The sequence below is a fragment of the Morone saxatilis genome, unplaced genomic scaffold (genome assembly GCF_004916995.1).
Source record: "Morone saxatilis isolate NCDOM2014 unplaced genomic scaffold, NCSU_SB_2.0 Contig24, whole genome shotgun sequence".
Classification (NCBI taxonomy): domain Eukaryota; kingdom Metazoa; phylum Chordata; class Actinopteri; family Moronidae; genus Morone; species Morone saxatilis.
The window spans coordinates 11,930,158-11,954,494 of NW_023339807.1; the positions used below are offsets into that span (position 1 = coordinate 11,930,158).

Genomic DNA, 24,337 nt, shown 5'->3' on the forward strand with positions numbered 1-24,337 from the left:
ACACATTCACACACATGCACACACACGTCCATTAGTCTATTCCTTTCTGCACTCTGTTGACATCTGTGCTATGAAGTACATCATTTCCACAACAGAGGAGATGTAGCCATCGTCTATTGTTTAAATTACTGTCTGAATACCAAATAGACTTTTTTAACTTAACTGAGCAAAGCAGTACATAACAGAGTAGTACACTACAGAACATGTGCAATACAAATATGCAAATATAATACTATTCAAAATGAATACATGACTGTATCCCCTATCAACATTCATTAAATATTACTACTGTATTATTTTTATTGTTAGTGGTTGTAGTTGAAGTAAAAGTAATATTAGAAGTAGTAGTAGTTAGAGTAGTAGTGTAGTAATACTGTAGTAGCATCAGTAGTAGTATTACAGTACATGTTGTAGTAGAAGTGGTAGTATTGGTATATTATTGTTGTTATTAAAACTGTGGTAGTAGGTTCCATTGAGGTAAAAGATTTTCTGTTGATATTTAATAAATTGCATTATAAATGCAAATTACAGTGTGTGGGCTGTGTAATTCAGAATACGTGTTTGTATGTTCCAGATTTTAATGGCTGCATATTTTAACAAAATTAAACTGTGGTTAGAAATTGATGGAGGTCATGATCCTGTCGTATAGCAAAACACTGACCTGAAACTCCTCCCGCAGCTGAGAGGAATTACTCTGGGAATCCACTCGCAGCATCTCTTTATAAGTGACCGCAAACTCGTTCACCAAGATGGCCGTCTCTCCACACAGACAGGCCTCGAGAATGGCGTCATGGATAAAGATATACTGCTCCTGAAAGGACAACACGTACATAACATATTTAAGTGCTGTGTGTGTGCACTTGAATTTGTGCACTGTGTGTGGGCGTGAATGTGTACTCTAGTGGGTTTCAGATGCATATGAGTGTGTGTTAAATGGCTGCAAACAGCTAAACAGACATTACAAAAGGAGGCAAGTTCAGACAGAAGCACGTTAAGAACATGTGTAAATGTAAATAAATAATCAAACAATATGAAGAATGGTGAGAGATTTTTCACAACCTGTGTTCTGAATTAAACATGTGCGATAATGTTGGTAGTGTATCAAAGCTGTTGGAGAATAAATACATATTTCTAAGTAAACAAACCCATGCGGTGTGCATTTAATTAGAACACCCCTGCAAATAACTACAAATGTAATAAACAGCCAAGTCAATGTCAGATTTACATAATAAGGGGTGAATATGCAAATTATCTTCACATCTAAAGAACAGCACGTGCCTACGCAGCACACTGAGAGACAATGTGAGTTTTTTCTCTAAACTATTGCAATGACCTTTACATAAGTCCCAGAGGGGGAGTATTATAATACACCCCCCTCGCTCTTTGAATTTCCAAACAACAGGAGGGAAAAATAAATGTTTAAAAACCTGACTCTCCTGAAGTTTCCAGTGGTGAGAGGTTACCACATTGTGACCAGTGATGTAACCTCCTGAATATGTGCAAGACAAATATTGAGATATTTGACTTAGTTTGAATGTAAAGTGGTTTCGAGGCTGTGACCTGACCTCTGTCTGGATCATGTTGATGCGTCGAGAGCAGAGGGTTTTGACACAGTTGTAGATATCCACTACGCCTTCACACTCGGCCATGTCCAACATGACATCCAGCACAATGTAGCAGCCGGTGCGGCCCGCCCCCACACTGCCACACAAAAGGACATATTTTATGAGGAATCATGCACGTGTCTTTAAGTATTAAATCATCAGACATTTTTTAGGACACAGTATGCCCGCTCAGGAGCACAAGTTAGTAGCACTACATGATCTTAAAGAGAATGGGAGGGCATTGAAGGACCATGGCAAGGGTCATGTGACCGATGGACTTCCAAGGTTTTTACAGTTACCTAAAACTAAACTAAAAACTAAAACTAGGTGTGAAAAACATTTTAGTTAAGAGGTCCAGTGTGTAGAAGTTAGTGGCATCTAGCGGTGTAGTTGCAGATTGCAACTCCCTCATTTCACCTTCGCCTTCCATTCACATAGGACAAACTATGGTGGCCACAGAACATGCAGAAAGCCTTTTCTAGAACCAGTGTTTGGTTTGTCCTTTCTGGGCTATTGTAGAAATGTTCTATTGCCAATAGATCCTCCTAAATGTTACACACTGGAACTTTAACTTAAAATTAAAAATACAAAATGCAAGCTAGTTCAGACAATTAAGTTGAGCTGCACTGCAATACAACACATGACATGTCTCACACTCCATTATTACTAACCAAGCACACCCTTCCAATCTGGCGGTCTATTTAAGCTGCAAAATTTCCCAGCTCTCCATCTGCTCTGTCAATGCTGCTGCTGCCCTGCATCAGTATTGCTGCCTGCTGCTCTGTAAACTCCACCACCGCCCCAGCGTCCACCTGTAGGCTCCAGCTTGGGGGTTTAAGGTATTTGCTCATCACTACCCAATATCTCTATGTAAACATATCTGCGGGGAGTGATGAGGTTGGAGCCTAAATGCCAAAATCTAACTATGCTATACTGCTGTAATAAACATTTCAAACGCGAGTTGTCTGACTGAACTAGAGTTTAGACTTTAAACTAACTAGCAAGAGAAATTTGAGAAAATTCTGTGATATTAAAACTAACACAATAAATTGAAAGGATCATAATATGTGGTTTTCAGTATCTGATAAATATAAGTTAGGTTTGTATGAATATTCATGAAGGTCATATTTGGATATATGGATCACATAAATTAGGTATTTGCATGTAAAACAGCAGTAAAAGAACGGAGATGGTGTTTTATAAAACCTTACCTCATCCAAGTAGTTTGTGTACTATTGGTTTGATTTTATAATACTACAGGTTACAGCAGTTGCTCAGCCTCACATTACCTGCAGTGGACCACCACAGGGCCAGCGTCAGGAGGTGTAGAGGCTTTCACTCTTCTTATAAAGGCCAACAGTCCAGTGGCGTGATAGGGCACCCCGTGCTCAGGCCAGGATGTGAAGTGGAACTGACGCACCTCGTGCTTGGTTGAGTATCCTCTCTGTCAACAGAAACACAGCACACATTAGCATTACATATAAAACATTACATTTATCTGGCTTGCATCCCTAACTATAGAAGACTACAGTCCCTTTTTTCATCCAAGATGTGCTCCCATCCATTCAGAGACATTGCCCCTCCGTGATAGATGTGACAGATTTTTTGGTTCAGTGTGAGGACAACCAGGACATTATTTACGTGGGGTGTTAGGTCTTCTAGGACAGTTAGGCCTCTGGGCATCATATGCTAGCAGCTGCGGTGTGACAGACACATGGAAAGGAATTACTGAAGCTCTCGGAGCTCAGGGAGGGCTAGGAGGTTTCTCCTCTCAACTGGGAGGCTGCTGCAGTCACACGGCAATTTCTTCCTCTGTACAGAGATGACAAAGTGAAGCGACGCAAAGCAAAGATTTGTTGAAGACAGAAATCCAAAAAAGAGCTATGAAAAACAAGCTGTCACCAGTTTCTAAATTTGTGCCGATTTGAATAAGCAGCAGCGTGTGCCCATGGAGAGCGAATGTGACAGTGTGATGATAATGCCGTGTTTGTGCCACTGTCACCGCAGCGTTGCTCTGAGCCCTTCCAATGAGGGATCCCCCAGGAGACTGACAGGATGGAGGCCATCAGGGGCACAGCAGTGTAACAGCTATGTTGGAAAGACGGCAGGGGCATTCACATAGCTACTGGTGTTGATTCCTCTCAATTTAACATGTGACCCATCAGCTGTAAATCTTGTCAAGTATCTAATCCCCTCTATTAATGTTCTGCTTCTAATTTCAATAATATTACAACATGTATTAACAAATGCAAAAGAGTGTAGGCAAAATGTACATCTTAGATAAACGTACCCTCTCCAAGGCAAAGGTGCGAACCGTATATTCAGCCAGTGTCTCTGTCTTGAGCAGAGTAATTTTGATGTCACCGTACATCTCGCTGTCATCAGGCCAGTATTTACAGCATTTCACCTGTTTAAAAAAAGTGAAGTGAGTTAAAACCTCATGTAGATATTCCTGGAAAATGCACCTGAAAAACAGCAGACGGTGTAACATGAATCAATCTGTTTGACTAATCATTTTTTCCCTCCAGTACAAAGCAGAAAATGTACTGTTTCAACCAAATGTTTCACAACACAAGACACTCACATCTCCTGATATTAAGATACATTAATGCGGATGAAACATTCATCCTTTAACAAAATGTCCACAGACTCCACAGAAATGGCTTTAAGTTTACTTCCTTATTCTAAACAGTGCCCAATCTAGACATCCAGAACACCTGCCTCATGAGAAGCAATTTCTTTAAATCTCCCCTTCTCTTTGAAAAAGATACCTTATAAATGAAAGAACATGTCAAAGACACCAGATGAATTACAGATTAAGTCCACTGCGTGCTTTTGGTCTCTACACTGTCAACTTAAATAAACCACCAACTACAAGCTAAATCTGTTGAACAAACTACTACTACAGTACTGCTCTGTCATCTTTGCTTGTGAATGTGCAGAGGAGAAACAGCAGTTTCAGGTTTGAGTTAGGGTTTAGCCAACCTTCTTTGAGCCAATTTTGAACTTCTATGCAAGTCCTTTCCATCATATTTGAAATGTTTGCATTAAATTCAAAGTGAATGCATAATAAGATATTGTAATAACAAAATATCTCACATAATATAATAAATAATTTTAACAGCAAAAGAAAACATTACCTGTGGCATTATAATTCACAATTGAGTGATTGAGTGACTTAATTTTCTTTTTTAACTAAAACAGAGAAATACTGGTGTGAAATGTAATAAGTTAACATACAGAAGTTACACTTCAAGGCTGTGAAGGAACAAAAACAACCCGTTCCTCCATAGATATTTCATCTTAGAAGGCAAAGAAAGAAAAAACACCATAATCACATAATAGTGGAAGCATAATGAACAGGAGGGCAACAATCTTTTTCACCAACACCAGGCACAAAGGAGGTAATTTTTTCATTTAATGGAGGTGTTATTTGGATTCAGCCACACAGACCAGTCCTCATTTGTTGACTGTTCCCAGAATTGTTAGGATGGAGAACCAAATTGGATGTAGGGCTACTGCTAGAAAAATGGTGTCATTTTAACCATACACTGAGGTAATACATTTCTTTTGCCTCGACTGAAAAGGATGGGGTGCTTAGAGCAGAATTCATATACTATTTATGTGAGGTGGAAAATAACAGTACTACAGTATAGCCATTAAATCTGTGAAGTCATGCAGTGCATATACAAGGACCGAAACCATAGATATGTGGCTCAGGAGACATTTTTTATGCATCACAAGTATTTCATAGCACATTTTATGGACTCTGTCATTACAGTCATGATGTAAATTTCTATAAAACACAGACGCAATTTCATAATGTTTTCAAAACAGACAAATAAGGGATAATCCATGTAACAATCCTTTAAAATCTATGTGTTGATTAGTGCAGAGACTTTGTGTTGACTTGCATAAAGTGAGGTTTAGATGCCTTCTGATATTCTATTGCCACCAAGAGAACATTGTACAGAAGGTTAAAGGAATAGTTTCACATTTTGGGAAATATGCTTGTTCACTTTCTTGTTGAAAGTTCAATGAGAACATCTCATGTCTGTACAACATATGAAGCTACAACCTGCAGCTGGTTGTTTTTGCTTAGCATGAAGAGTGGAAACAAAGGGAGACAGCCTGACTCTCACTTAAAGGTATGTACCAGCACCTCTAAATTCTAATTGTCTACTATCTCATTTGTTTAATCTGTTCAAAAAGGGGAGTGGTAGGTGGATTATATAACGTTTTATCTCATATACATATTGTTTCATATACAATGGGTTTTTTGCACCAGAGCTAGCCCCTTGTTCCAGTCTAGTAAATGTGAGAATCGTCTGCTTCTTCTCAACTTTTCGCAGTGACTAAGCTTATGTCTCAAAAAGTTAAACTATTCCTTTAACAGGTAGGCTCTCTACTGCAACAACAACTTATAATTTGTGGTTTCACATAAATGCAGGACAGCTTCACCAAAATGAACAGCTTTTAGACTAAGATTTGCATGCACAGCAAGGTCCTGTGTGATATATACTTATCAAACACATAAAAGCCTTTCACATAGACCAAAATGGTGCCTTATTGTTGAATGTGGGATGTTTCTGAGCACTGGCTGGCGACGGGTGTGTGTGTGTGTGTATGTGTGTGTGTATTGTGGGGGGAATGCACATCACTTACCCTGCCAACCTCCACCAGCTTAGTGATCATGACGATGCTGAAACAATTTTCCTGCCACACCATCCTCCAAAAATCATACAGAGTCTCCTGCTTGGGTCCTAGTGGGAAGTGTGAAGAAATGACAGACAAAAAAGGAAAAAAAAAGGCAACATCAAAGCCCGTCCTCTCAATAAGGGGGTTGTTGCTGTTGTGAAATGTCGTCGTATTATTGCGACCTAAGTGTCTTCCTCAGACGGGAGGGTAATGATCTCTCAAGATTGTGCCATCAATAAAGTTATTGGGAATTCCAGGCAGAAGGGAAGGGGTGACGGCTGACAAAACAACAGCAGTAGCTGATGATGAAAGCCCAGACGACCATCAGTCATTCATTGTCATCTGAGGAGGAGACGTTCAGGAGGCGAGATACAACTTTAAAACGAGGATCACGTAGGACAGAAATGCTCAGAGAGACAAAAACACTGCTGACGCCTTTTTTTTTTCTTTCTTGCGAGTTTCATCTCTCTCTGTCTCTCTAACAGAGGGGAAGAGGAGGTGCTGGTGCAAGATAAGCAGATGAGCAGACCTTGAGTGACTTTGTGATGGTAGCTCCCTAGAAAGCCGACGCTCCTTGGGGTTTAGAAGCAGTGGAGGGAAATTTCAAACACTCACACACATCCAAACTGTCCATCAGAAGCAACTTTTGTATTTGAGCGACAGAGGGTGAACTAAAGGTTCTCTTTCAAACAATGAACACACCACTGCACATATCACAGAGTCTGAGAAGCTTTAATTAGTGTGCTTAATTATTCACCTAATCTTATGAGTCAATGACATCACAGTCTTCAGGGGTTGGTAGTAGTCACACAATCACCTTTGGATTTACCAGAGAGGTGGTTTTGGCAAGGGACTGTGCATGAGTGGGCTCATCGGCCGGATCATCTTCAATTTATTACACGGCGACAAAAGGTACTCACCGTCCTGCATGCACACACACATAAACACTATAGCCTTGCTGGGATACTCACCCTGAGTGGCAATGAAGTGGTTGGATCGATGGTAGCCCTGAAAGAGAGAAGAGGGATGACATGCTGAGTAAGCCATCTGCGCCTCAGGCACAGCTGTATGGGAGGGAGGTCTCTCTGTCTCACCCCTTCCCTCCTTCCCTTCGTCTCTGCATTCTGCTCTCCTACTGACCCACTCTCTGCAACTATGAATTGCATTTCCTGTGTAATTTTCCAGCATTGTCTGACCTATTGCTGACTCCAGACTACCTCTTTGCCCTCCACAGAGTTTGGAGCCATTGAGGCAACATATGGTAAATTCTGCCTCTTGACAAACTGCTGATAAATCTGAAAAAGTTATTCTTACAGTGAGTCGGACTAGCTGACTAAACAATGACTGAATCCCCGGGACAGTCTGAGTGCTGTCCCTTAAAAACAAATCAGTTTTCATTGAAGATTCAATATGTACTATATCTGGGGTTATGAATTCACAAACCAAAACCACATTTTTTTCCTCAAAAACATCCCACTTGAATTCTTCCACTCAAGTCAAATGAGTAGAAGAATATCTTAGAAAGGTTTCACATAAAAACATGATATCATCATCAACATGAACAGCTTCCGAGGCATGTAGAGTGAAATATTCTGAGATCCTTTATATCAAAGGAGGTGATAGCCTTTGATATAGATGACAGACATTTTTATATGGCGAGTATGAGGTGAATATGAATGAACAATGAGATGTCACCTCTACAGCATTGAGGCGAATAAACACGACAGAGACCACCTGAGGGACTTTTAAGCATGAAAGGACGAGCAAACTGTTCAAAGGAAGACCTCCTGGAAATAAGTGCTCATCTATGCTTTCAAGGTAAAGGAGACACCTGTTTTCTAAGACACAGCCCTATGAAATCATCTCCTAGAAAAGCCACATGGATGTTGTGGCTCACGGTTTATTATCATTTTGAGAGGAGCAGCTGGACGGATAATTGACGCCCCAATTACCTTACATGACTCTGTGGAGTGGAGAAGGCAGGTCAGGAATAATCTGAATAAATGCCTGAGCCCACCGGCTCTCATCAAATCAGAATGATGGGGCAATCCATGTTGATAACAGTTTTTATCTTTTTGCAGAGGGCATCTTCCATATATGTCGAGTCTTCCCACTTGCTAAACTGAATTGCATCCAGTCAGATAAACGGGGGACATGTTTGAAATGGAGATGGATGACCATTGCTGTGCGGCCTGCTATCCACAATTCCTCTGGCCCTCGCCAAACACTATCAGCATGACTGTTACTACTCCTCTCTTGAAGACGGTCGCCATAGCAACTAAACTTTCTGAGTTTTGACCACTTATGAGAACTAACAAAGACAGCCTGGTCCTATATCCGGAGAGGACACATCTCCTTGTGTTCATTTAAAATCATTAGCTAAAAGGGCATGTTTTTTTTTTTTATTTGTAATATTTTTTTTTGTCAAATGTGCACTAACCTGAAACACACTGACCTTTGAGCATTTGTGGATAGAGGATAGTGGAAAGAGAAGAAGTAGGTGGAGAGAGAAGAGGGGGAAAGAGCAGAAATAGAGCAATGGCAGGCAGAAGAACGAGCAGTGAAGTACTTACTTCCCTGTTAATCCGAATCTACAGGGTCCAAGGTCGAGGAAGTGGGGAGGGGAGTAGAAAAAGAAGACATATAGGCTAGTTAATGAAAAAAGCTTTTGGTAAGTAGGAGTTGGGTTACAGACAGGTGGGAAGAGGTGTGTGCGTGTGTGCGTAGCTGTGTGTGTGTGCGTGCATGTGAATTTATGTAAGTACAGCCGGACTGGGCTTTAGTGTTACAGCATTAATTTCTTGTGGGAATTTACGTCCTAGGGCCATCGTTTTTTCATTTACTCTAATGTATCGGTTTAAGTTTTTAAAATGAAAATTACTTTTAGTTTCTTTTAACTATTAAATTTGCATTAGGGATTTTCTATTAAAGGAAAGTAGACAAAAGAGAAATCCTGCTGTGTCTCACACATTATGTTGTTAATTGGAAAATGGGACTGGATCACCATTTTTAAAATATGGCTACAGTCTTTGTATGTCACCTCCTATCCCCTGCATGAGACTGTGGGGTCCCTGAGCAGCTCCTTCAGCAATGTACTGCTGCACCCTCAGTGCAAGAAGGAGCACTACCGCAGGTCCTTCATTCCAACAGCTGTGAGATTTTTTAACTCAGCAACAACATAATGTAGCACTGTTTGTCTCTGTAATACCTGCCACTTTTCACAGGTATTTCATTTAATAGCTGCACTATGCAGTTTTACATACATCATGCATATTATTAATATTAGACCTGTACTATATATTCATTGCCTTGTCTTTTTTTTATTTAATGTGTATTTTCTTATCCATTGTGATGTGTTATATCTGGAATTGCTGTAGCGAGTGAATTTCCCCAGTGTGGGATCAATAAAGTCTCTTTTATCTTATTTCAATGCATGTTGCATTGCAACAGCATATGAAGGACACAATTTATGATCAATGCTTGTTTATGAACTGGGTAACAAATTAGTCATCTTCTTTTAAAGTAACAATATAATCTAAGTAGTAGTAGTAGTACTCTTTAAAGCACCTGAAAAAAACACTGATTTACCATTGTACTCATATAAAGAGTTCTTGGTGAGCTCACTTCTGTCTAACCCCACAGATTTTTTAATCTTCAAACTTGTAGTCTTCAGCTCCAACCACTGCTGACTCAAGTGACATTACTTGGAGGACTGTAACAGAATTCACAGAGCTCTCTCTGGAGCCACAAAAGGCTTAATACTTCCCAAGACTTGTAAACAGACTTTAATGGGTAAAGGAGTTCCCCTTTTTCAAAATAATTTTAAATATTTATGACCAGTGTTGGGGTCATTATTCAAAAAAGTAATACACTACTTTAGATAATTCCTCCCAGCAGAAAGTAATTTATTACAGTACTCATTACTCCACAATATCACCTGACATAACGTAATAGGAACTGCATTTAACGAGCGAATCTCACTTCAGTCGTTCACTCAACAGCTTATTTGCGGTGTTTATCACAAAAGCAGTGGTAACACCACATGAGGAGGAGTCTCTTTTGTTTCTTATGTAGCATGTAACATAATTGTTTAATTAATATCAGTAATGAGACTACTGGTTTAGGAACAGTAATGCGTTATATTACAGCGTTACAGACAAATGTACTGTGATTACAGTAAAGTGTGAATTTGTAATGTGTTACAGTTCATGTTCAAGTTAAAGGTAAATTTATTCTCTGTTTATAAAGATATATAGATTCTCATTTAAATGTTGCTAAACTCTGACTGGTGCATTGAAATGATTATTTTTTCATCAGGTACTTTTAGATAAAACTGATTAACAGTATGAAAGTGTGTGTGTATGTGTGTGTGTGTGTGTGTGTGTGGATGTTTGTGATTTGTGTGGCCATTCTACACCTGCCAGTAAGACCTTGTTACTCTTTAGAAGCAGACGAAATGTAAATTAGCAACAGCCATGACGCACTGGACTGCTCTACATTTCCAACAGGTGCAGGAAGCTGTCAAACATATGCAAAGTTCTGCACCTCGTCAGGCAACACACACCGCAGCCGAGCAAAGACTCCGGCATTAAGTGACAGAGAAAGAGGAAACAGAGAGCTTGCACTTCTCACCTCTGTTTTGAAAGCCAATAATGTTTCAGAGGGTGGAAAAACTTTTCTATTTAACCTCTGGTGAAATAATCATAGGCTGTCCAAAATATGCTTCTCTGTGACTAAGTAGTTACTATTCAGCTTGCTGGGTCGGGCTTGTCAGGGAGTAACATCACTGACTCTGACACTGTAGTGGCTGCTGAGTGGTGTTTTCCCTCTAATGCCTGCACCTCTGTGCCCTAAACACTAATGGAGACCCTCACAATAACTACAGTCCTAACAGCAGGCCAGGTTTTTAATGCCCTCTCATTGTAATGAACTCTCTAAAAGCATCTCACCACTGCCTGTTCTCTACAGAGAAATAAAAGAGAGGAGAAAAGCCCTGTAGTGTCAAACAATTTTGATGACACAATTTGGCCTAAAGGAGTAAAATGCCCAAAATGATGCCAACTTATGCAACTAGTTATTTTCTCTGTTATTATTCAAATATATTCTTTATAAAGATTTCGACAGAAACAGGATCTTTCAACCTCTTATCAGTCTCAAACAGGAGTGGGAGTACATCAGCTTGCTTCAACTTCTCCCAGAGTGTTGTATTTACTTTACAGTAGTCGCAATGAGAGGCGTGCAAAATAAATCTTGCGAGATAAAGAAATCCTATCAGATTGTCAGACTTCCCTTGACATAACTCAAATGAGTAGCAACAACTGAGGACCGTGACAGCAAATTCACAGGGGAGCCAAAATACAAGGTTCTTTCTACAGTATATCTGGTGGTAAAACTGTATTTTATTTTATTTTTTCAAACTCTGGGTTGATTTCTTTTGTTAATAACTTCACTCCTGCCATCTACACGTGCACTTCTGCTTTCTGAATAAACACAGCCTCCTCTAGTTTTTATGAATGGGAACACGTATGAATGAGACTGTGTGAGACACATCAGCAACATATACATGTATTTCATATGATCAGTGAGAATGTTACTGTTGCGCTGCATATGTGGCAGACAGTTAAGGTGAACAGTGGAAAGGATCCTCTCTTCCGGGCCCATCCAGAGATTGAATAACATCAATCATGTCTATTTAATTTAGGGGGATTTGTGGCATCTTACAGAAAGGTTCATCTCCTCTGCAAGGCATTAAATGCATTTATTCCACTCTGTTTTAATAAAAGTGATAGCAGAGTCAGTCTGGGTCAGGGATTCGGTGCCGACAACCACGGCATCTGGCAAAACACCAATGGGAAAAGTGTTTGATTGGATGGAAGCCTCCAGGTGAAAGTGGGCCAGCAGACTGGTGAGCTTACAGGAATGAGAGAGATGGACTGCGGCTTTGCAGGATGTGAGAAATATCGTCACTATTTGTATCCCATGTTGAAAAGAGGCAGAAAAACAGGATTAGACTTACATCAATGTAGTTAGCGTTAATGTAGTCTGAGTTGGGGTCTCCCAGGAGAGGGTGGAGCTTGACTCTGTGGCGGTCATCTGAGAGGGATGAGAAAAAAAGAGCAAGGGAACGTTGAAGTACAACAGTTTCCACAATATTTTCAACACAGTTTTTTTAACACAGGATAAAGAGCTCTAATGACTTACATCCCAACAAGGTGTCATGTCTCCCTTTGGTCTTGTCCTTCTTCTTTGTGCAGTCCCAGCCATCAAAGAAACTCTGTAGAGATAAAGAGACAATCGTTGCAGATTTTAGGAACAGGGCATCTCTGTAATAACCATTCAAATATCGTACACAAACAAATCTTCAACACATAATTTTTGTTTTACGTGTGATAAGGACATGGTTACATGGTTAGCATGATAAAAGCCTATCAGCATATCTCCTGAGTACAGCTAAGGAAATCAAGACTCACTGTATCCTACAGTAAGGTTTGGTTGTTCAAGCATAAGATGCAATTTCACAGAAAGGTTCCATTTGCATTATATAGTCCTTGTGTGACCCTGGAGCAGTCATGAGTCATGGACTGCCAATTGCACCTTTTCTTGTTAGAGAGCAGAGCACCATGGGTTATAGTCCAAATTTGAACCCAGTGGATATATTCCTACTGAGTTAAAATTCTGAGTACGCCATCAATGAGAGTACCAAGATATACGCAAATCCATCAAAATCAAAAAGCAGAGGCTCATGGAAGTTATGGTCGTTACATAACTCACAAATTGACCGAACAGTGACTATCCAATAATAGCTTAGCAACGTTAAGTAGGCACAGCAGGTCTGTGTGGATTTCTCGAAATGTTGATATGTTGTACATGGGGTTGTAGAAAGACCAAAACTCATTATTTAAATAGTTTGGACAGTGGTGTCTTATTTTTTAATCAATTCCAAAACCAAAAACACAGGTAAACATGAGAAATTAAACAGTGTGTTTCACTGCTAACCAACTGTTAGCATGTCCGGCTAGGTAGCTTACTAGCAGTGGAAGGGGGTGATGGATGCTATCAGAGTTCAGGCTATAGCAAAAGTTGACACTCGCAGCAACCTCAACGTTTTCAGCGGGCTAGTCGTCATCTTAAAAGGCTTTTCTCTTGTAACATTAAAATTGAAAACACTGTTTGTAAATTAACCAAAGTATGTAGCCTACGTCACACAGCTAAACAGGGTAATGTTGTGAGAGATCAGCGATCTTAGATATTTTATAAATGAACTTACTTACTTACATATTACTAGGACCTAACTACAATACAGTCACGTTTCTTTAATTCTTTGTCTTCTACATGGATCAACTTGAGCTTAGCATCAGCTTTAATGTTTTTTTGCGTTTTCAACCAACTCCTTGAGCTGATGTTAGTTTAATTAGCCAGCTGGCCATAGAGACAGTTGTAATATGTAAGATAAAATGTAAGAAATGAGAAGCATGCTTTTGTCTATTTTGTTTAAAGGATCCATTGTTTTAGAAATGGCAAAACAATTTCCAGTACTACCTGTACCAAAACTATTGTCATTGTACACTGTATATTTACTGAATGAGAACAGAAATAATATACAAAAAACAAACGCTAGCCTCTTAAGAACTGTTTTCAAAATGAGAAGAAATAAAAATAAACTGCAGTATAGTAACCACTGCATGCTGAGATGTGCGGCAATTAGAATGAAGGCAGTGGTGCTGTCTGTCTGCTTGGTGGATGGCTGCTCAGCTGTATTATAACACATCATACTGAGTCACACATCTCCTCATTCCCTATCATCCACCTGTCTGCATGGATGCACTGGAGAGCCCTTACTCTCATGCGTCGTCATAAGCCATTTTTAAGCGTCCACTGTAGGGCCAAATTAAGCTGGCAAACAACCCCTTCAGACCCATGAACAGAAACACACACATATACACACACACACACCTATCCATACCAGTCTACCCCCTGCGGTTCTCGGCCACTGGGGGAATTTGGTGAAACTCTGCCCAAGTCTGCATGCTGAGCAGGGGATTACAACGCAGTTCTCCCCACAGAGAGCCAAGAACCAGCCAAATCCTTCCTGGGATTACACCCTCCTTCTCAATTTTTGCTCAGTTTTCCATGCGCGCTCTCTCTGGGTCTGATTCTCTCGATGAATCCTTGTTCTCTTTACCTCCTTCTACCCCTCTTCATCACTCCTCTCCCTGTCCACCTCTTCCTACTTGTTCTTCCTCCATCTCTTATACTTTTGACACTAGACCTCTGAGCTCCCTTTGTTTCTCTGCTCCCACCACTCTTCTGCTCAACTCTCTAGAGAGGGGATGGAAGCAGGGAGAGGAAAAACAGAGCAAGAAAAACTGTGAGAGAGTAGCAGTATACTGAAGGGGAGGGAAGGGAGATAACACAGACCCGTGGAAGATTGATTAGAAACCCTCATTGGCAGGGATCAGTGGGGTGGGTTGGTTAAGAGGATCATATAAAATTAGATGAAGGAAATAATAACAGTCAAGTACAGTCCTGAACTATTGACACTATTTCACTTTTAAAGCCCTTTTTCTAATTTTAACATTTTGATGTGCAATCAACATCCCACTAGATTTCATTATGTGCATTATTCAGTGACTCAGTAACCTCTGTAACAGGGCAACAGTGGACATGCTGTCCTTCACAATTTCCCTTGCCGGATCACTCAACTGTTGAGTCACCTCGTTCTGACCTGTTCTTTTTTCACACACATAATTTCTAAAATGTCAAAAAACAATCATGAGATTCATAATCCCTCCACATTCAGTCAAAATCCAATCAGAGATGTCTGAGATGAGATGCACAAACTAAGGGACAATTTAATCGAATATTCTAGTAAAAAAATATGATGAATAAGCATGATTCATGCTAACAAAAACGTAGCATGAGGTAATAAACACAGTAATTCAGTAGCTCCTGCTGCAACTACACTTTGAAGTCAGTCAGTCCATCTTTCCCTGCTAACCTCAGCCTCAAGGTGCTACAATGAAAGTTTTGAGTTCTCCGGTAAAGCTCCGCTGTTGTTTACTCGTAAGTTTCTGCAGTGGGAATATGAATTTAGTGACAGCAGCTGCCACACATACAAGCCCCTCTACAAGTCACTGTAAATTCTTGATCAGTGTTTTTACACAACATAGGTATTCTTCAGGGAAATAAAAACCTATACCTGTCAGGGGAGTGTAATATGATACTCCTCATCATTTTCCTTCATAATAGAGAGAGACACTCCATCAAAACACATACTCTAGCGCAGAGAGAAAAAAATAACAAAGAGGTGTGTATTGATTTTTTGAGTGGAGTGTGTTTTGCCCGTGAGGGACAGTTTAATGAGTCTACAAGCAGAGTTCCAGAGGGGAAAACCATGAACCAGAGACAAAAGATGTTTTCTCTTTTTCATGAATGCCATAGGCCGTAGGTGGCCGGGATGGACTCCCCAGGGTGTGATCTCAACTCTCAGCCACAATCGTTTCACTTGGGAGAGGTATTCAGAGGTCTGGGCCCTTCATTATGTGCCCCTGAACAATTCAAGTAGAGATAGCAGCCACTGCAACAGCAGGAGGGGGATAAGCAATGTTCTGGAAAACAAACTTGTCTGTACATACGGTTCAATTCAGGACTAAAACCCTGTGGTGCATTGGTGCAAAAACAAACTAACCAAGTAGTGATCTGCCCAGCAAAGTGACCCACAACAAACAACAGTGGTGGTGCAAGCAGATTCAGAACAATTTCTTGTACATAGGTTCCTGGACAACAACCTGACTAATAATAGTATGAATCAGTGGTAATTCCCTTCCCTAGGAATGCAGAGCTACTATATGACAAGACATCTGATTTGGACATCCCAGATCCAAACCCAAGTGTCATCATCAGACCTCTGCAATGTGAGGATCCCAAATCCTGAACACATTGGGGATGTCCACATAAACAACATCTAGTGGTCCCCAAGGTGAAGAGAATCCTGTGCATCACAGTCTGATGGTTACCTTTGCCAATTATAGAGCAATTACGTTGCACCATATATTGTTGAAGGAAATAAATACTAACATTGCTACTGGGAGGAGGTTATTTGGAGGTTACAGGGCATGGGAGCCAAGAGCTCTCTTTTCTCCCTCTGTACCCTTTCATCTTTCTTCCCTTCAGACTCCTCTTTCCTCTCTTTGCTACCCTACAATCTGTTAGCAGTGGACAGGGGATTTACTAACTAGAGCACCTCCAGAGACGTTTAACCTCATCAGGCCTGCCGTCATGACAGAGGTCTTCTTTGGGGCCCAAATGAGGATGATTTATTCATATGCGCAGCAACAGTGTGATCCAGATGCCTTTTTAACCCTGCTAATTAATTTCAGTGGGTGGTCAGGAGGGCGCATGGATGATGTCAGTGGAGGATTGATGGCCTCCCACACCACTCTTGCAAGATCATTCCAGCTAATGTGACCTCTCTAAGCTAACAGTTATCTACAACACGTAGTAATTACACATGATCCTTCTTACTTTTGACTAGCCAATAAAGATACCAGAACTACTACATTTTTAGGCATTCAATCACAGTCTTATCTGGATGGGACAAGCCACAGTGGCCTTAAATCTGTGTCACACGTCACTTATCTATGGCAGGTTTAAAGGTGATCCAATTTTCTGTCGTCAGGAAGACAGAATCAGTCTCTTCCACCACGGGCATCTCTCACTAGTGTACCATCCTCTGCTGAGTATACAAGCTCAAACACTCTTCAAACAGCACAGAGGGTTTGTCTGTAAGGTTTAGAAATTCCTCAAAATAGTCCTTCTACCTCCTAACAATGTTGCCAATTAGGGTCAACCACTCCTGCTGAGGAAAGCCTGGTTACTGACCTACCTTCCTCCCTGGGGCACCAAGTACTGTTGCTTCATCAACAACAATGCTTTCACTTCTTTTAAGTACTGCACCAGCAGCCTTTCTAACTTGCTGGTTTTCTCCACTGTATTAGAAGCTCCCAGGTTAACCAGGCATGGAAGCGCGTCAGAATAGCCACTGTATCAGACCTTATGGTGAAGAGGGAGCTAACCCTAGAAGCTTTGTCTTTTGTCTTTGCTACAACCTCCCCTATGGCAATGAGCTCTAAAAGGAGGATGACAGAAGGAGATCATGGATACCGAGGCAAAAAACCCTACAAGGTGGCTGGCCTCAGTAGGGCATGGAGCTCAAGAATCCAGGGGGAACTTGGTGTTGTGCCAATGCTCTTCCACACTAAGAGATTTTGGTAACGTAAAGGACACCCCAGGTCACAGCTTTACAGGTATACTGGCAAACTAGATTTAGAGGAGACCTCAGGATAGAACTGGCACATGTTCAAGAGATGATACCTTTCAGATGCCATAGAAGCACCAAGAAAACCCTCCAAAGAAGAAGCTTTTTGCTGTGACATTAACCCACTTAAGCAGCTAATAGATGGATGGTTGGATAATATAAGGATTTTTAGTTATCTACTGCATAACAATGAAGCATCTATTATTCATACACATAACCAGCAGTTTCATTGAAGACTCTGACCTTGTCACCTATTATTGAGAAAAGCAGGAGAAGCTTGTTCATATTTATTTCTCTTTGACTCTATTTCAGTGCTTCTGTCACATGACTGATTCTGTTTCAGCATGACACTCGTGTTTCCCCAGATACTACACAGAAGAACACTATAGAAAACAGTCTTCACAGGATGTGGGAGACACCATGCAGGAAACATTTCTCTTCCCATGGGAACTGAGATGCTATAACATCACTGACAACCTTGGTAGGGAAATGGATAAAACTTCCAATAAGGTACATTAACATGAAGGCAACTAGACCAATTGGAATTTAAAGTAAAGGTGAAAAAGCCTCCAACTGTGACATTGGATAATTTACATTTCTGCAGTTTGGGTGTTCTTGCCTCTAGTTCTCTCACTTGCTGTATGTTAAAGTAGGAATAAATGGACCAATTATAATCATGGTGTTGAATTTACACTTTAGGTTGATCATTTAATAATACAATCACAGTGTGAATACTGAATTAGAATAATGCAGCTGTAAAATCTCTTTTATAATGCTCCACAGTACTTGACACTGTTGCACCAGCAGCAATACTTTGTTGATGTTCATGTTGTCAGAGTATAAAACTAATAGTTGTCCATGTTGTCTTATGTTGTCAGATTGTAAGAGAGAAGTGTAATAACGGCCTTTCACCTCATATTCCTGTTTAAAGCCATAGCCCTCGGCAGTCTTCATCTGGTTGATGTGCTGGAGAAGGTCAGCCACACGGACAGCGGGATGGAGCTGCCCTGTGTGGTAGGGGGAGCCTTTGCGTCCACACTGGTGCCTCGGGGATCCTCCCAGCAGGCTACTGGCCTCATTCACTGAACTACGAGCGTCACCTGCGCCAGACACATTTGCAATTTTAGTGCAATTGCAGTTGAAAAATCAATGTAAAGCCAGGTTATGATATAAAATTTAGTTTGTGATGCCACACACTGGTGTTACTTTTTAAAAAGTTAACATCACATACTGGCACTCTGCATTCTGGTACTGACAGTGCAGTACAGTCCAGTAGAGTACAGTATATGTTACAGGTGTGTCACTTTGCTAAGGTTTGTCTGTTCTTCATAATATATCTTATGTAGATGTGACAGCAGCTCTGTCTGTATGAAGCAAACAAAGATCTGTACCAACGTTGTAAAGTAAACACATCTGTCTTTCCCTCTCTGTGAGAGATATTAGAAAAGAGATCAAGATGAAATGCACTGACAAAAATCACAAATCATTTCAGTCAAATATGTTACTTCACTTGTGCAATTCTCCCTTTTTTACAATCTTGTGAGATTCTTTGTGTATCAGCTGCAGGCAGTGAATAGCTGAGGGTAAGTCGTACCAAATAATGTTTTTCACACAGGACGATAACTATCTTTCAGAATGATTCAGACATTTATGGAGTGAATGAGTGACGGTCAACAAGATTATAAAGTGAGAGATGAATTGCGTCAAGTTTGAAATTGCATTGTGTAGTTGTGGTAAGCTGGTAGGTTTGTGTACAGTAGAGTATGTGTGATTTTCAGTGCTTTTGTCTTACTGCGTGTGCCGCAGGTGTGTGCATCCATGAAGGAAAGAGCCATTCTTTCATCCTCCTGTAGGGTGCTCTGGTCTGTGAAACTGCGCTCCATGGAACCCATGTGGCTCTTCTCCTGCCGGTAGGTAATGGGCGTCTTATTCATGTTCACTGGTTTCCTATTAATGTATAAAGAAGAATAAGGAGGGGGAATTGCAATGCAGGAGAGATTGTAATGGACAGACAGAAAGAGGGAAAAAAAGAAAATGCTATGTTTAGTAAAGACAAATATGTGATGAAAGAGGTGTATACACCAACCAACTGCTTTACTGTTGTCCCTCTACAACTTGACTGACAGCCAGAGCACAAGCATGTGTATGATGGATCACAAAACGATGGAAAAGCAAAGAGGTGGAGTCACTTACGGATAGTAAGAGTAGTAGTCCCTTCTGGCAAGAGTGCAGGAGAAGAAGAAAAAAAAATCAAGAGAAAGAAGATGTAATATGAAAAGCAATGTCAGCTGAATGCATTGATCACAGTGAAAATGAGAACTACCCTCTCATGAGCTCGGCCATGCAGGAGGCCATATGACACATGCAAATGTACTAAGCAGGTGCCGACAGACCAAAGTGAGGCAGAAAAACGTGTGTTTCCTCCCATCTAATATGTTTCAGTGTTACATTTCAAGGACTAGACCACAAGGTTTCCTGTCACAGCAAATTTACCAATCAATTCTCTAAGAGCGAACTTCATGGCGGCTTAGTAGACGAACCCTGGCTAATGTGCAGAGTAGTGGTGACTTTCAAAATCAACATTATTCAATATTAGCCTGGACGCTGTGTCAGCCATTTAATAATGCTTGCTGGAGCCCTGAGTAACTGCCCATTTGGCATGGCAGGCTCTATATTGCAATAAATCTTATTTAAGTAAAGCAGGTTAAGCCATATTTGAGACTTAAACTCAGGCTGCAGTACAGCTCCTGAATACATGCATAGACAGAGGTGTAGATGATCTACTGTAGACCTGTGAGATCATTGGCTAATAATCTCTAAAAGCACACCTTTTCCCTCCCAATTACCATCTCATTTAAGGGTCAGGCCTCTGCTTGGTGTGCGTAATTAAGTGACTAATTGAATTGCATCCGCCTCTAATTAAATACTTCACACTCAGATAGGCTCCACAGATGAGAGTTGTTTGGTCCCTCTGGTGCACCATACGGGAATGAAAACAATGCAGCTCTGGCTGTTGGGTCCAGCATCTTCCCTAAACAAGCATGACCTTTTCGAAAAGTTCAGCAAGTATAAAAACTGAACTGTTCCAAAACAAAACATGAAGGGAAAAACAATGTGGGAGATGTGGTGTGATTGCGCATAATGAGGCATGTTCTGTACTCAACACTTGTCAGCAGACGTTTACCCTTTTTTAATGATGATGATGACGGCGCCGAGCAGAAGGATGAGGACAACCAGACCTCCAGCACACACCCCGAGAATCAGACCCATCTCCTCAGAGTGTTGGGACACCTCCAGAGCCTTGCGGTGATCTTTGCAGGCCGCTAGAAGCAGAAACACAGATGCAGGTTGAAAGGGAGAAATTATTCACAGGAAAGTTTAAAACAGGGAGTGTGGAAAACTGAACATAAGAGATGGGAAAATTGAAAATTCACATCTTTTGAAGAACTTTTCATTTGTACACATAAAACTTTCTTTCCCACAAATGTAGACTTTTCATATGACAATACAAACGTTCACACTGCTCCTCCTGAACACTGCGAGGAGGGCCACTGAATTATAATGGTTTTCCAATGCTACATTTCAATAACAGTGGTATTTTCAAGAGGGTTTTTTCAAATAGCTGGCACAAATAAAAGAGACATGAGAATAAAGAAGTGATGCTGTAAGCAAGGCGGACAGTGATTGTCCATGTTGTCCAACACAACAAACCTGCGGTGCTCTGAGATATATAATGACAACTTGTGCTGTGACAAACAAAATTATGGCTGGCACGCAAGAATAAAGTTGGGTCTGTCAAAAGGGTTTTTCAACCAGCTATTTAGCCTGTTTAAGATTTATACTGATGTTTACAGAAGAGGAATCGAGACGGGGAAAATAACCAGATTGATATAAACTGGGGGGTAGAAGTAGTAACAATTTTACAAAGAGTTGCAGATAAGCGACACATTGTTCTTCAATTGCAGCATTGCAACAATAAACTATCCTATACCTTTATGATATTGCAATTGCAGGCTTTATGCTATGGTACATGCACTAAACCTTTGAGGTGCATTTCTATTCAATACTGAATTAAATATTTTTCCCAGTCACAAGTCATCCACGCATCCCTACAGTGTAATCTCAAGGTGCCCTGGTGTCTGTGAGCTACTGGAAAGGTCGTTATCATAATAGCAGGTTATTAATTTCTCTGGCATAAAGCTTCATACTTATGTAAATGGTGCTGAGCAGAGGGCCTTTCTTTGTCTTGTTCTAGGGGCCCACTGATCTAGTTTTCCTAGTGTGTGTCAGCGTGTACTCCAGGCCTTGACAGCCCTGAAACTAGCCTTTTTGAGCCTATTGGAACAGCACAACCTATCTGGAGAGCGGCAGAAAGTCAGAGTAGGCCTGGGGATAGAGCTCTATCTTGCAGCCTGCTGGGGAAAAATCAGATCTGGGGCAGGGAAAATGAAAACAGAGCCATGTTTGAGCCCAACTATCTGCAGCCGTGGGCACTTTATGGGTGTTTTAGAAGCCTTATACCATACAAAGAAGAAAGTAGGGCAATATCATTTTATTATTTGGCACTATTTTTTAATCAATGACGCAGGAGTTTGGGACATCTGAGTAGAGAAAACAAGTCTTTGGTTTGATATTAGAAAGGAACGGTTCCTTCTAAAATTGCTGAGAACATGGCTCCCTCTTAGTAACATGTTGTTCCAAAAATGTGACATTTCTGGGTGTGTTGTTCAGTGTATAGACACCACATCTGACAGGTATACTTTACTTTGCAGAAAAGGTAAGAGAGGGTTTCGTCAGACTGAATCAAAGATAAATATTTTTTTTTCTCTTTTCACACACAGATACACCCCATCATCCAAACACGCCTTTGTGTCTGTGAGCTACTGTATCTGAAAATAACACACTGTCGATTTTCAGTCTGTCTCAAGGTGCTCCATTCAAAAAAAGCAGACACAAACTCAGCACTTGCTGTTTATTTTATGCTGTGACCTCGTTTAAAATGGCATGTACACATGAAATACAAGGGTACTTTATATTGGCTGAAATGCAGATGAGGAGGTGAAAAATCAATTTTACTTTTCTGACATTTTGGACAGATAAGGGGGTTTTGCCACATTTAGCCTCAAAATTTCTATTAAGCCAAACACGAGCATGAAATAGATTTCCACATGAATCCATACACCTGCCAGCTGCCCGTTGGTGGAAATTGGCACTTAGAGGAGAAATGGAAGTCTATTGTTGTGTCGAGCCTGCCAGAGGATCCTTAATTAAACTGTCACCTGGAAGTTGAAATGTAATCTCCAGCTTTGTTATCCAAGCCAGAATCATTTGCCTCCACTTTGCTTGTGATGGGCTGCTTGATAATAACGGCTTAGGACCCGATGATGCAGAGGCTATGTTAATGGTAGAGGGATCACGGAGATCACAAACAGCGACAAAAAAAACTCTGACTTGTCGCACCTTGAAATTGGAAATCAACCCGAGAATTTTTTACCTATCAATTTGTCTCTCAGGGTCTTTATTCAGTTACATCATCCACATGCTGAATGATGTAATGCTGGCAATTTTTTGTGTATTTTTCTCTCCTCTGTCTCTTGTCTTATCTCCCCTTCTTCTTTCATTGGACTTTATGGTACTATTTTGCTCACATATTAAATTTAAATGGTTTTGATTGTTGTAGTTCCATTGTGCATTTCTTTCTTTCTTACTTTTCTAAGTGTCAAAGAAAATAGGCGAGCACAGTGTAAAGCCTGTTGCTGTGAGAAAGCATAATTAATCAATGCCCAACCAGGTAGATGGAGTGAGCTAAAATGGCTGGCCTTGCCTCTTGGCTCTATGCTTGACAAGATCCTCTTCTCTTTTGTTTTTCACTCACAAAAAAAGACCTTCACCAAAAAAAAGATGCCCGCCAAGACAATTTATTTGTAAGGCTCTGCTTACTGTTGCAGTGCTATTATAACTATAAATACATGAATTTTATTCACCATGATCTGACAGTGTACAGTTCCTGCCATCAGGACTTATAGTCAATTTCCCTGCCCTTTTCATGTCCCTTTGAATCCAAAAGATGGAGGTACAGACGGGGGTGGGGGGGCTTTCTAATACTGATAGGCCAAGGTAGCTCCATCAGGAAGTTTTGATCTGGAGGACCCTTCTGGACCGCGCTGAGGTCAAAGCCCTCAGATGTAGCCATCTAGTGGGCTGCTGATGAGAACAAAGAGACTGCCTTTGATATAGTGTGTCCCAGCGTCTGCCCCCAAACAAACAGGATGAAAGCCTGACCTCTAATCCCTCCCTGCCTGTTGCCCTTTTCTCAGAGGCCCACTGCTAAACAACCAGGACCGCCAGAGAAAATTTGTCCAGATCCCCACTTGAGAGAGAGGTGAGTAACCGTGCAATATAGACTAAACTAAACAATACAGTTACAATTTCATTGTTAATTTCTCATCTTAGAACAACGAGAAAGACAATTTTGCAAGACACAATGCAGGAAAACTCATTCAAGGTTGCAGTGTTTGCGGAAGAAGAAATATTCATATTGAATTACCTTTGCGAGCGATGCGGATGCAGTTTATTCTGGATTCCTAAAAGAGAAAGAAAACATCTGAGGGGAGGGAGGCTTTGCATTTTGCATAAAAGAGATGTGAGGATGATGTGAAATACTGAGCTGACACACACACACACACACACACACACACACACACATATCACGTTGAAA

At 40.8% G+C, this 24,337-nt stretch overlaps 1 protein-coding gene across 2 annotated transcripts in view; it reads right to left on the minus strand.

Moving 5' to 3' along the window:
* The window catches only part of ptprub (protein tyrosine phosphatase receptor type Ub), a 144,755-nt gene that overhangs the window by 9,693 nt on the left and 110,725 nt on the right, over nt 1-24,337 (minus strand). Inside the window, exons 13-25 of one of the 2 annotated variants that reach the window (XM_035672500.1) lie at nt 24,167-24,203; nt 20,804-20,942; nt 19,813-19,836; nt 19,412-19,566; nt 18,532-18,719; nt 12,504-12,576; nt 12,319-12,395; nt 7,274-7,310; nt 6,270-6,367; nt 3,895-4,011; nt 2,894-3,048; nt 1,566-1,701; nt 662-811 (exon numbers count right to left, since the gene is read on the minus strand). In XM_035672500.1, the coding sequence (XP_035528393.1) occupies nt 662-811; nt 1,566-1,701; nt 2,894-3,048; nt 3,895-4,011; nt 6,270-6,367; nt 7,274-7,310; nt 12,319-12,395; nt 12,504-12,576; nt 18,532-18,719; nt 19,412-19,566; nt 19,813-19,836; nt 20,804-20,942; nt 24,167-24,203 (1,386 nt within the window). The remainder of the gene's footprint in view (nt 1-661; nt 812-1,565; nt 1,702-2,893; nt 3,049-3,894; nt 4,012-6,269; nt 6,368-7,273; nt 7,311-12,318; nt 12,396-12,503; nt 12,577-18,531; nt 18,720-19,411; nt 19,567-19,812; nt 19,837-20,803; nt 20,943-24,166; nt 24,204-24,337) is intronic. The other variant, XM_035672501.1, reaches the window with a different exon arrangement.